Source organism: Esox lucius, chromosome 20, assembly GCF_011004845.1.
Source record: "Esox lucius isolate fEsoLuc1 chromosome 20, fEsoLuc1.pri, whole genome shotgun sequence".
In the NCBI taxonomy this organism is placed as follows: domain Eukaryota; kingdom Metazoa; phylum Chordata; class Actinopteri; order Esociformes; family Esocidae; genus Esox; species Esox lucius.
In genome coordinates this window covers 24,392,685-24,406,561 of record NC_047588.1, presented here as the reverse complement: position 1 = coordinate 24,406,561, position 13,877 = coordinate 24,392,685, and the positions used below count along the sequence as shown (strand labels likewise).

Below are 13,877 nucleotides of genomic sequence, written 5' to 3'. Positions count from 1 at the left end.
TGTGGCACTATACAGTGGGGAGAACAAGTATTTGATACACTGCTGATTTTGCAGGTTTTCCCACTTATAAAACATGTAGAAGTCTGTAATTTTTATCATAGGCACTCTTCCACTGTAAGTGACGGAATCTAAAACAAAAATCCAGAAAATACCATTGAATGATTTTTAAGTAATTAATTTGCATTTTATTGCATGACATAAGTATTTGATCACCTACCAACCAGTTAGATTCCATCTCTCACAGTTAAAGTGTATCTATGATAAAAATTACAGACCTCTACATGCTTTTTAAGTAGGAAAATCGTCTAAATCGGCAGTGTATCAAATACCTGTTCTCCCCACTGTATCATTTGGTGTGACATTCAAATTTGTAACAAAAAAAAGGCTTTGTTAGTGATAAATCATAGAAATCTAAATGGAACACATGTAAAATAGTATCACCAAGACACACAAGCATTTTGTTTTATTTATATCAGGGTTTGTCGCAATTAATCTAAAATCTATTGAAAGATTGAGAAAAATAATACAAAATATAATGAATCTTCACAAAGAAATGCTGGATTTCAAATAATGATAAAGAATTATGATAAAGTGAGTTTCTTAAGAAAAGTATACCCCATTTTCATTTTATATACAATAACTTTCATGTCACACCATATGACAATGTTAGGCACTAATAACAAAAATTGGTGAATAAATTCAGATTCCAATACAAAATCTTAAAGACCACATGTATTTTGTAAAATCTAAGAGTTAGTATAACACAATCATTTTCATGCCTAATATTTGAATTAAAAGCAAACATAATTCAAGCTTATGTCAGATTAGGGTCAGTTCTCCTTTTTGAATCCAAGGAATGCACTCTCTCAACTTTCCTTGTGTCCTGTTCTGTTTCAGCTTAGGAGGACATGAGCACTCGGATCACACCTCATGACTACCAGGCCCAAATGGCTGGTAGATTTCCCTGATCCATAGTCCTCCTGGTTGTGTCGCAGATCAAGTTGCAGCTTGATAATTCCTGCTGCCACTGCTCACACCTGATTGCCCCTGTCCTTGTCCACCTGGTCATGCAGCTGACTTGGATTCTGTTAATAGACTCTGGACACAGCTCACATGCACTCATTAATTATTATAATTTTGTACTCTTGTAATCTTTACCTAGCACAGCCAGATGAGGACTGGCCACCCCTAAGAGACTGGTTCCACTCTAGGTTTCTTCCTAGGTTCCAACCTACTAGAGAGTTTTTCACTGTGCATCAACTCTGTTGTTGCATGCTCTTTGGATTTCAGTCTGGGGATCTGTAAAAGCACTTTGTGACAAATGCTTATGTAAAAAGACCTTTATAATATATATTTGATTGATTGATTCACTTGAACAAATATTTTAGAGCAGTGATCAGTACATCCAGTTCACTAAGTATTGGTCAAATTTGGCCATGTCATGTTTTCGCCTGATTCGGTAATGTTTCAGTTAGCCACACTATTTTTATTTTACGGGTGTTCAGCAGAATCTTGTGAAACCCATAACATTACAGTAAACATTACAGTAAATTGCTTCCCTTGCGGTCTTTTTGCGGAGGTGGGGTGCCCTAAATATACAGACATCACTAAGATGACTGTAAATATCAAATGTATGGAATACAGTTCATCAGTCAAAAGCAGAGAGCCAGAGGAAGAAGCTGGTCATCGTCATTTTCCACTCGGACATACAGTAATTTTTTTTTTTTTTTAGGAAAGCTAAAATATATCCTACAAGTCCATATCAAAATACAAAATCATCTATGCAAAATTAATATTAAAACAATTCCATATGTTGACTTGATGGAATTGTACTGATGGAATTTAGTGCCTTGGACCTGTGTGCATTTTCAACAGAGGTGGTGGGTTTAAGAGTGGTACTGTTGTGGACACAATAATCTGTAAACTGCAGCTGTGTATTTGGCTGGCATATTAGTCATAATAACATCTATTAGTAGCACTATCTGAAAGGAACTGAGGTTGAATCTCATGGGGGCCTTGTAAAAGTACATTGTAATAACACCGCATTATGTAATAACTTGACAAAATGTAATACATTTTCACTTTTGTAATAAACTGTCACATTTTGTAATAAACAGCTTGAATACAATATGTGATAAATTTGAAAATAATAATAATATGGTGCATTATGTAATAACCAAACAAATTGGATGTCTTCTTTCATGAAAATGATTATAACATATATGTTTTATGTTTATTTTATGCATTCTAGCATTAATCATACTGACTCAAAACTCATTTGAAAATATACTATTAATCTACTGAACATATTGTATAATTCATTGGCCAAACCTACACAAAGTGTAACTGTATTCCTTTGCTTAACAAAAACTGTACTTGAGTGTTCAACTGTACGACCCTCAGTGTTACACTGACACAAACAAAGTATTGGTATATGTACACAAATGTGAGGACACACGTGCATGCGTGCACACACACAGCACTGCCATTAAAGATAATGCACATTTTTACTATTTAGAATGGTTGCACAACAAAAGACCAACAGTAAATCCTTTCAAATTCTTTATTCCCTCAGTGCCAATTATGGTATAATTAGGCAAAGAATATGAACCACACTGTATTGTTTAACAACACTATGGATGAACATTTAGACTATTAACCCTTTGACGTGTACGATCACACCAGTGTGATCAGGCTAGAGTGGTCCCTGAAGCGTACGATCACACTGGTGTGATTAGAACGTATTGTTTAGAACGCACCATTAGCATGCCTAGGTACAAGTAAAGTAACAATGGTTGGTCAGACCACGCTGTTATGTACTCACATTTAGCTCAAACAGTGTTTGTAACTTTATTTCCTGATTGTAATTTTTTCAAGACCACACTATGATATTAACCAGTTAGCAAGCATTCAAATCGGGACAAAAAGTGTTACTTGCGTACCAACAGACAGCCAACACTAATACACAACGAATGATATTTGCGACTACTATAGAGCATCTTAACATTTCCTGGAAGAGCTGACAACCGATCAAAACCATTGTAAAAACCTTCTAGAAGTTATGTTACCCGTTGTGGATGCCACTATGCTTTTTATATAGTTTTATACATTTTCACTGCACTCAATTACAGGTCACGCTTTGTTAGCTAGCGGTTGGTTGACGTTTGCTAGCTGGCTACAGTTACACATCAACCAGCTTTTGCCGCTCTTTGAATTTGAGTCAACAAGAGAAGCTTGCAATGCAATGTATGTAGTGTTCCTTAACTGGCAAGGTGACTGTTCAAATGCTGGAACTTTGAGTGAGTACTGAACTCACGCGCAAAAAAACTCACGCTGGGGGGTCGTTAAGGAATATTTGAAACTCACGCGTGAAAAGGTTAAACACTTAAACATCTCACTGGGTGAGAAAATGGACATGTGGCATGAGAGCATGTGAAAAGTTTCCATTCTGTGAGTTTCACGGTCAATGTGTGAAACTTGGCAGCGCTGATGATCACACTGTAAATGTATGTAGGCCTAATAGGCCTACTTTCTAACAGGCCTGGTCGCAGATTTTCTTCAAAATGCTCAAACTTACCAAAAAAACGTGTGTCAATAAACATTTTTAATATATGTGAACTATTCCTGTGAATACATGATGAAATGATGGAAAACAAAATGTTCCTCTCAGAAACTATCTAAGAACAATTGTATCTGCTCGGGTAGTGAGTTTTGTCATCGCTAACAAACACATGGTTATTAGCATACATTTTGAGCTATTCTACAGTAAACTATAAATGAGAGAATCTCTAAATCCAATGCTTTGCAGAGAAATAACAATTTAGTCACGCAATATCATACCTTTCAACATGTTGCCTTTCAACTAGTGGCCTTATTCTTCCTCTTCCAAGGTAATTCCAAAACTTTATTTTTCACACACAGTGGCAATCCATGATGCTTTACAACTTTAAAAGACAATTTATGAAAGAGAGGCAATCGATACAATTTGTAAGAAATTACAATTGATTTATTAGAACAATTAATAAATAAAAACTAGATTTAAAATAAGTTAAGTTAAAATAAGGACTCAAATAACTTGCATCCATGAACAATGGGTTTTTGAGTCCTGATTTATTACATATTGCGTTCAAGCTGTTTATTACAAAATCTGTCAGATTATTACAAATTGCATGAGTTATTACATAATGAAGTGAAAATATATTACGTTTTGTCAGGTTATTACATAATTCAGTGTATTTACATAATGTGTTGTGACAGGCCTATATAATTTGGGAAAGATTTAAATTATCCAGCTGGAGCTGTATCGGTTTGTATAGGTCTGTGTCCTGTGACCTCGTGCCTGTGTCTCGTTTTCCCTTAACCACCTCCCTATTAGTATCCCCAGTTCCGTGTTCCTGTTTCATGTTTTGAGTCCTACACTTTGAGGCTTTTAAGCCCTGTTGTTATGTGTAAGTATTTGATTAAATGACGTTAATGTACTCTGCGCCTGTGTCCTGGTCCTCAACTGAAGACGTTACACCAAACCAAATATGCTTGCTGGATTGACCCATTTGTTGATGGGTATGTTTATCTCTCCTGTCGATTTCAAGACTGTGCAGCATCAGAAGATGCACAAACTCAGTACTTCAGCCTGCTGAATGAGAATCTAATTCTCAACTAAGACAAACCACACATACATGTGTAATGATGAAAAGTTTTTATTATAGGTGTGACTAATTGCCAAATTGAAGTTCATTAGTTAGTTGGGTCAAGTGGGTCCAGAAAGGGAATGTGTTTCAGGTGGACACCCACAGAACGTAGTGTGGTCTGGAGGCATGATCCAGGTAATGTGGGAAGGGGTGTTGGAAAGCCTGGTCCTACCTGGTTTTAGTTTTATTTTGGTTTGCATGTACATTTTTAACTAACACGGATTAAGAAACAAAGATCATATAACATGCACTTGCATTGTATGTACAAGAAAAGTGATGGGCTTAGGGTTTCAATTGCATTATTTGCAGTTTAAAAAAAAAAAAAAGATGTGCTGTGACTTGTAGACTAGTGCATGTGTCTTAACCACATGCATGACACAAGCCGATACAACCCATTTTCCATAACACCACACGGTTTTCAGAGAAGGATTGTTAGAACCCAATAGACCAGAGACACTCGGTGGAATCTAAGTGTGGCGCTGTGGTTTTGGTTTGAGTAAATCTCGTGTAAGTTTCTATTTCTTCAGAATTATTTTCCCCAATTTTACTGAAAAATTCAGCTTATTTTGAATTGCACCCTGAGATTTCTCCAAGGACTCCTCCCCCGCCTAACAAGAAGTATCACAATCACTATCACTTCCAAGTCCTATGACCTTCCCATACTACATTATAGCATATGGTTGCTTGTATAATTCTACACATCTCTTGCATATTTTGGTGTCATACAAATACATACATATTGCCACAGTTGCTGACACTATTTGGTATTTGGTTGGGAATCATTGGTAGAGACACCAGTGGCAGCATTTACAGCCATAGGTCACTTTGGATACATTTCTACCAGCTTTGCACATCTTGACAGAAAATGTAGATTTTATTTTTCACATTATGACATTTCAGATATTTTGGCTCCTGGGTAAATCAATTTTCATTTTGTACCACAATAAAATGTGAGAAAAGTCATTGTATATATACTTGCACAGTAAATAAAATAAACATAATTTATAATAAAAAGGTTAACACCTATAGGTAGCTGTTGAGTAATACTGTTCAGATTATTGTTCTTGAAAGCCAACAACATTTATGACCATTTAGAACCATTTAGGGTAGTAATGTTATGGTCATGTGAAACTTGGTTTTGTGACCTAGAAAGTTCCATGTACTTATTTGCATTTAGTACCAACCTACAAACTAGTCCAGTGTCATCAGCATCAGCAACATTAAATACACAATTTCTGAAAGAGTTTAAAGTTTTTATTGATATAGAGAGTGAACAATAGAGGACACAAAATGTAACAATGTTGATCTCCTTTCTGGACTTTCCATTAGCCACAATAGCCTGTGTACTAAGGTAGTTTTGAAACTAGTGGTAAGTGACCTTGGCCATGCAAGTGTCCTTAGCATATCTGCCCCTGTGGTTTTCTTTATGTCGGTAACTAGCAGTAATTTAAGTGAAATGTTTTCAGTGCTACTGTTATTGTTGGTAGTAGACATACAGACATTAAGCCTATCAATTTTCTCAGGCTGCAACTTACTGACATATCTGCAAAATATTACAAATCTTTTAATATATAAATATTCTTTTTCTTTTTCTATTGAGCACCAGAAATATCTATTTCTGCAAAGCATCAGACAAAGCAGGGAGTAAAACAAGGGAAAACCTGAATTTGGCATTTATTATGTAGTGACAGATAATAAATCTGTCTGTAAGCCTTGGACAGAAAAATGATGAACAGTGATGCAGAGTTGGCTATCTTTATACTGAACAAGTAAGGTAACATTACATACATGTAGGCTACCTTGTTTCGCTAGTTAGCTGGATAATCAAGGAAAGGAGTGTAGATACAGCTCCAGAAAAATATAAGAGACCACTGCACCTTTTTCTTTCCTTTCCAAAAAAGTCGAAAAGGAAGGTTTTGAGTGAGGAACAGAAGGGTTAAAATTAAGAGACTACTGCAAATTGAAAGCTTCTGTTCCTCACTCAAAACCTTCCTTTTCAACTTTTTTGGAAAGGAAAGAAAAAGGTGCAGTGGTCTCTTAATTTTTTTCTGAGCTGTAGGTTTTAGGAAGGCTTCTCCAAAGTCTTTGCTTTAGTTGAGACGATAAGCTAAGATTAACTAGCAATGTGCACACACTTGATTCCATTTCCTGCTGGAAAATATTGATACAACCTAGTTAGCATTTATGGTGTTCTTTATAAAAAATTAAGAAAAACAAACATACATTGCGGTTTGTTTGACCAAACCTAATGCATAAGCAGTTATTGCTTGGAGAACTAATTACATTGCCTTTAGCCTTGTGCAAACAGATCAAAACGCACATATTATTATGTCCACATCAATGGTCTTACTGCGCAAACTAGCTAGCATGATTATGGTTTCAAATTTGCTAGCTAGCCTTCAACAAGTCTCTCAAATATGGAAATGCATGTAATGCGATAGATAGCCCAGACCTTCTAAAACGAATGTCTGTGTTCATGGCACTAGCTTCGACAATTGGAGGTGACACTTCTTCAGATATGTCAGAATGCTCATAGCTACAAATGATAGTGTCAGGTCCTAATGGAGTTATTGAACCCATTATCAACTTACTGCAGTTAGGTGGCGCAAACTTGCATAGTGCACCTTTAAATTTCATCAGAATAAAAAAAGTAGGTTTACAAAAATATTTTTTGGACTTGTGATTTACAGTGTGTTTCAGAATTATTGTCCCTCTTGGTTAAGATGAGCATATAATGCGATGTAAAATGTCAACACTGTTTATCAGCTTTTACTCACTTGGAGAAATGATCCAACTGCCTTTTGCTTCCACTCACTGTTTCAGAGGTAAGAAAATTTCAGAGGTAAGAAAATTGTCCATTGACCATAGTTGCAGAATTGCAGAAGTTGGTTGAACCTTGGTCTTCAAAGTCATCAAGTCTACAATTAGATGCAATCTCCATGCCAATAAGCTTTTGGAGGTCTTGCCTCATCAAGACATGATATCAAACCACAAAACTCGGGTCAAAAGAAAGTACCAATCACATTTAGCATTGACAATTATGTCTTGAAGAGAGTTGACGCTTGGAGGTGGTGTCAAATTGAAATGTAGGTGCCACAACTACGAAGTTGAGGTACATGCATGATTTTGTCATAGCAAGCAAAAACTAAATGTTACATATTACAATTTAGTTTTTTAATAAAGTTGGAGCTGATTTTGGAGCATATTTTGTTTTTCAATCTAATGTTGGAATACCTTTTCCAAAATTAAATTGAAGTACAATTGTTTTTGTGTAATTTGTTTTATTGGGTTCACATGATCTATAATTAAATTATCTGATCAAATTAAAGGTAAAACATTAGATAAAAACATTAGATCAAAAATGTAAAAGGGTTTCCAAAGGGTTTTAGCTCCACTCTACATTATTTCTGTGTGAACCCATGAAGGTAAATATTATGCACCCATGACAAGTATATCTCATTCTCAGCTCACAGGTTAAGCACAGCAATTCAAGAAACAGAGAGACAGAGTTTATTGGGTCATTTGTCATTTAATAACAGTTTTAATGAGCTTGATCAGATTTCCATTGTACATTTTTCTTGCACATACAATTAGGTCTACACTCAACATAGCTCAGAAACATTTGATCAAATTACTCAATTTTCTGATCTCCAGAGTAGAGCATGTCTTTGGTCAAGTTCTGAATACATCTGAAGATCAGCAGTCTCACTGATGTCATCTGTATAATGCAAATCCGAGTATAGTCAAAATGAGGGGAGTTCAACTCGTACACGGCCATTGGTGTATGTATGGCATTTAATTGTCTACTGTGGAGCAATCCTTTGCTAATAGTTGTGCTTGGCGCCACACCATGGTACATTTAGTAATAGGTCTTCAGTGGAGGTCTGTCTATTTTATCTGAACTGCAGGATAGACATGGATTAACCTCTTTAGGTATTCTTATACAAGCTACTAATCTTTCATATAGCGAAAAAGCATGACCCTCAATCCAATTGAATATTACTTATAAATAAAAAATACATATAATTACATCCAAAACACAGCATTGTAAAAGGCAATAATGCAGCAATTAAAATCTCCATATCATTGTTTGCATTTTAATTGAATGGGAGGGGGCCAACATAGACATACCTTAATTAATACAGGACCTACAAATGTGTGTTCAGTCACTACATTATACACCATTCTATGTCTGCTAAATGCTGGTAGGAAACCTAGAGTCTTTGGGGAAACATAGACAAGCTTATTCTCTTCTATGGTTTCAGTAGTATTGATACAGGGTTCCCCTAACAAACTGTGAACATACCACATTTTCATTCACTAAAGAGAGCTGTACAAATTATACAAGGACTAACTTGGCTCTCTACATCTCATGACGCAGCAACCACAACCTGTGATTCACACTCCTCAAATACAACGCATGGAAAATCCAATCTCAGAGCTCAAGAATTTGATCTCCTCTTCCTCATAATCAAAGCATTATTTGAATATAAAAACAGAATCCTTTTAAGTGATGAGTGAGCCACATCTCTCCTGATGCTCTCAACAATAACAACTCCTTTGTCTCTGCTTGTGGTTTCATCAACCACACAACAGCTGAAAAACCTAGCCATGAGTTATAAATAAATTATTATACACCTAAGGACGTTTCAATGTTTTTTTTCCCAAAAACTATTTTCAGCATTCTGAGAGGGTTTTGGTTAAGATCATCTGTATAGTAAATAGGCCAAATGAGTTTCGGTTGACACCCGAGTTAGATTGCAACCTCTCACTACGTAAGCATATGTGACCTCTACCCACACTATCTTTATCATGTAGTGGGGAAAAAAGTCTGTCCATGAAAATCAGCCAAGTGGACAATACCTCCTTATCTATGAAGGATAATAAATGATGTTAATCATAATAACAGACAGATGCAATCCATCTCACTGGGGTTAGAAATTGAACAGAAAAAGGAGCCATAATACTGGACTAACAACTGGGGTTTATCAATTTTTCTTTATAATGTTAATTTTACCTGCAAACCTGATATGTCCCTAAAGATAAAAGATTGACTTAAATTGTAAGTAATAAACTTTGATATTAGTCCTGCCTCTGAGATGGGCTAGAAGAATTATTGACATTACAACCTATCTGAGCAATAGTCCTTCATTAGGCCCAACTGCTGCCCAATATCAAATTTTTTACCAAGATCACTATGTACCTCAATGCTGAATTCCACTTCACCATAATAATGAATGGTTATGCCACTGTTCTCATTCAAACCTGAAAATTGTTAAATTAGAGACATCCAGTGTTGAACTGCTGTGAAATAATGAAGGTATTGGACATAGCTTGTCTATTGATCACATGCTACTCCTTGGAGTTCTAATAGGGGATTCATGTGTTATTGAAAAGTAAACGATTCTCAATGACTACCTAAAATACCTTAGTCCGAAGTTAACTGTCATCTTGTGCTGGTTTTTACAACAGTCCGTTTTCAATCAGCCATGTTAAAATGTTCTCTCTCTCTGAACAGCACAAGGTATTCTTATTTTTTTATTATTTCATTACACTGATGCAAATTAATTACAGAAATATCTATTCAAGTCATGTTTTTTCTAAAGATATTTACACTGACCATTTTATTCTGTGACATTTCGACCTTGTCAAAAGCATAAAAAAACAGGAACAACACAAAGACGGTAGCATCATACACCAAATCTGCATGCTTTCAGTAAAATTATGGACTTCTGATTACTTCGTAACAATCTTTTAGGTAGCAGTACAAGAAAATTAAAAGCTATCATTCACTAATTGACTTAGAATTGTACATTTGGTAAATCGGTGGAATTGAATAGTTCACGTCACATGGAATAGGCTCTGAATGCTGATTGTGTATGTTTCTTCAGATGCCACAGGCTTAAGATGATGATGGTTGGGCTAAATATCAAAAGACCACCAACCCATTTGACTATGGATCTAAAATACATGTTGGTGGAAGTAGTGTAACTGAATTATGATTAAGTCAATCAAGCTTCAATACCTTACATTCCCAACCCAACCTCCTCCTCATCTGTTCTTAACTGTGCATAGCTTACACTGACTCGTGGAGATGTGATTGGTTTAGTGGTCTTCGTGTCATTTTAGCCTTGGATAGAGAACTGGTTTGTGTGGAGGTTTACATCGGTTACACTGTAGTCCTCCTATAATGTTAATTAACGTTGACACTATGTATCTGATGGAATGAATCAGACCTGTGACATAATTCACAAGAGACTGAACAGAGGAAAATCAAATCCAACAAAGCAAATGCACTGTTCAATATTGAGTCATTTTCAGACAAGTATCCATATGTTAATTGTTTAGGGGGTTGTCTCAAATATCTCCAGTGGTATTTCTATCCAAGTGGACAGGAGTGATTGTTACTCTGTGGTGTAAATGTCCACCCTTTGATTATAGACCAAAAGAGGATGGGTTGTTAATTTGTCGGTTTTTACTGGTACACATTCCAAAAACTGATGTGGTCAGCAGTTCTGGGACATATTAAATATTGGGCCTAATTATACATCTTAATACGTCCTAGCCAGTGTGACTGGGGTGGCCCCTAGAAGGGGAAAAATGGGATTGCATTGTGTAATTGGGCATAACCAGGAGGCCACACCCACCGCCTCAGTTCATTTGCTCAAAGAATTTGTAAGTGGGGTTTTCATAGCCGTGGTTCTGCATTTTGTTGAGCTGACGCTCCTCTGGAGTTAGCATGGGGTCAACCTGCTGTGAGACACAGAGAGTTAAAGGTTACACTGATACAGAGAAAGTACTGATATAATTACATCAGTAAAAGGAAGTTCTACAGACAGGAATGAGGGAACACCATACTCTAATATAAGTTAATTTAATAAATGTTTTCATGGCAACTAAACGATGAATGATGTAAAAAAGGGGGGTGGGGGAAACCCACTAGTGGTCTGCTCATATTCGTATATATAGAGTAGAAGTAACTGAAAGTGTGTTCTGTCTGATTTCCTGCCTGTGATCCTACCTCTACTATGCCGTGGCTGATGGTTCCGTATGGCTTCCTGCGCACCAGCAACAGACTTATCACCATCACCATGGCAATTGCCACGGCAACCACCAACAACCCAACCATAGCCCCACGGTTAAATGTCTCCAGGGCGTCTGGTTGCTAGGGACAGAAGCAGAATTTAGAGGTTGATAACGTACTGAGAAAGACATAGTAATGACAAATAATAACAGGAGTGATCTACAGTATGTCACTGACTCACCAGTTCATCTCTCTGGATCCCAGGAGACTTGTAGACCACCTGCTTGAGCTCCACTGAGGTGTTAATCTGTGGTGGTGGGGAGGTGACATTACTGAGGATTACTGAGGATGCTGAGAATGCTTGTCACTTTAATAGAACACATTCAATATATCTTGTGTGAGTTGACTTCCTGCTGTAAAACGATGTAACTCAAAATCTAGCAGTTGATCATGTTGAGCCTGCACTGCCTTTAGCTATTTTCTGTATCAACATTAGGGAATGAGGTAGAAAGTGGAGAGGAAAAACATGGGAGATTGACATAATTGTGCCAACTCTTCCCAGTAGTCCCAGTTGAATGGCATGTCTGTAAGGGATGTATACATTTCTTTTTTGCTATATTTTTTTCCACTGAAAGTATATATATATATATATATATATATATCTAGATATCTATCTGTCTACCGTAAATAATTAAGAAACCACTGCACCTTTTTCTTTCCTTTCCAAAAAAGTAGAAAAGGAAGGTTTTGAGTGAGGAACAGAAGGGTTATAATTCAACACTTCTGTTCCTCACTCAAAACTCTCCTTTTCAACTTTTTTGGAAAGGAAAGAAAAAGGTGCAGTGGTCTCGTAATTTTTTCTAGAGCTGTATATATCCCCAGAACTCCGCTCCCTCCGAGCAACCCATCCACTACTCTACCCAAGATTCCCCAGCCGGGAATGTATACATTAATAAAAAATCTTTATAACACACACACAGTACATACATATGTATATGTTTCTTACCTTCTCCTCATATTCATATGTAGGCCCTCGCTCAGATGTTGCATAGTCATACTCATCTGTAGAGGCTGAGTGCAGAGGCAGAAAGGGGTCAAGAAAAATCAGACATGATGAACCTAAACTATTTTTATTTAGAAATTACATTTGGGATGACTGTGATAAACAAATAGGCCTATGAGACATGATTTTCTTGCTCCTTCCTTTTAACTCACTTTTCTTTGTGTTGGGTTGAGGTTCTAGAAAAGAAAAAACAGGAGATAGGAAGACATTTTAAAACATGTAAGTGCAGTCAGGGTGTGCATACAATACATATAGACACATTTTCTAAATGTCTTTGATGTCCAACGTTTTTTCTCAATGATTCTGATGGATTTTATGCACAAAATCCCCAAATTTGCAAATACTGCATAAAAACTTCAGAGGAGGCACTAGGGTATGAGCCGCTCTTCTATCTTCCACTTCTCTTCATTTAGTTTAGATACAAATTCAAAGGGAGAGTTTCAGATGCTTTCTGAAAATGTCAGCGATTCTGCTGTCCAAGCTCCAAATGCAAGCTGGCAGCATTGGGATGCAAGGGGATAGAAACACTTTTTGACTGGTATTAGCATGAGCTTCTGACCCCAGTAGCCGTGGGAGAGACCAGAAATGGCAAAATGGCCAGAGTGAATTGAGATGTAAGGTTTGAGTACTGTCTGAGGGAAGAGAGGGAAAGTTCCTCTTCTGTAGGCAAGCACCATAGTTTCATAGCAAATGAGAGCTTCAACTGGAAGCCAGTAAAATAAGACTTTGGGAAGGCTTTGGGAAGGTTGGGACTCTGCATTGTGGACAAATTGAAGGGGTTTGGTGGTACACGCAGTCTAGCCCTATTAATAGTAATCCAGACGTAAGCCAAGATCAGACTGAAGGCAGAAAGTGGTCAGGTGTGATTATTTGAGAGGTAAGGAATGGGAAGTGTCCAAGATGATCTGGAAAAGAGAGGATAGGATGGTGTCAAAGGGGTGCGTTTTTGGGGGACCAGACATCACTAGTTGTAGGATTTAAGCTAGAAAGTTTGGTGTGCGGACACAGTAGCCTGGATGAGGTGCTGATGTCATCAACCTTGTTTTCAAAGTGGTTGATAGTCATCTGCAGAGAGGAAAGTAGAGCACTGAGGAGAAAGAAG

At 36.9% G+C, this 13,877-nt stretch overlaps 1 protein-coding gene across 2 annotated transcripts in view; it reads right to left on the bottom strand.

The window, feature by feature from the left end:
* Positions 1 to 8,197: 8,197 nt before the first annotated feature.
* Positions 8,198 to 13,877, bottom strand: part of aplp1 (amyloid beta (A4) precursor-like protein 1) — a 67,981-nt gene continuing 62,301 nt past the window's right edge. The window contains exons 14-18 of one of the 2 annotated variants that reach the window (XM_029115695.2): positions 12,928 to 12,951; positions 12,719 to 12,783; positions 11,954 to 12,019; positions 11,710 to 11,853; positions 8,198 to 11,438 (exon numbers count right to left, since the gene is read on the bottom strand). In XM_029115695.2, the coding sequence (XP_028971528.2) occupies positions 11,340 to 11,438; positions 11,710 to 11,853; positions 11,954 to 12,019; positions 12,719 to 12,783; positions 12,928 to 12,951 (398 nt within the window). In that variant the 3' untranslated portion in view covers positions 8,198 to 11,339. Of the gene's footprint in view, positions 11,442 to 11,709; positions 11,854 to 11,953; positions 12,020 to 12,718; positions 12,784 to 12,927; positions 12,952 to 13,877 lie in introns of both variants that reach the window. The other variant, XM_029115694.2, reaches the window with a different exon arrangement.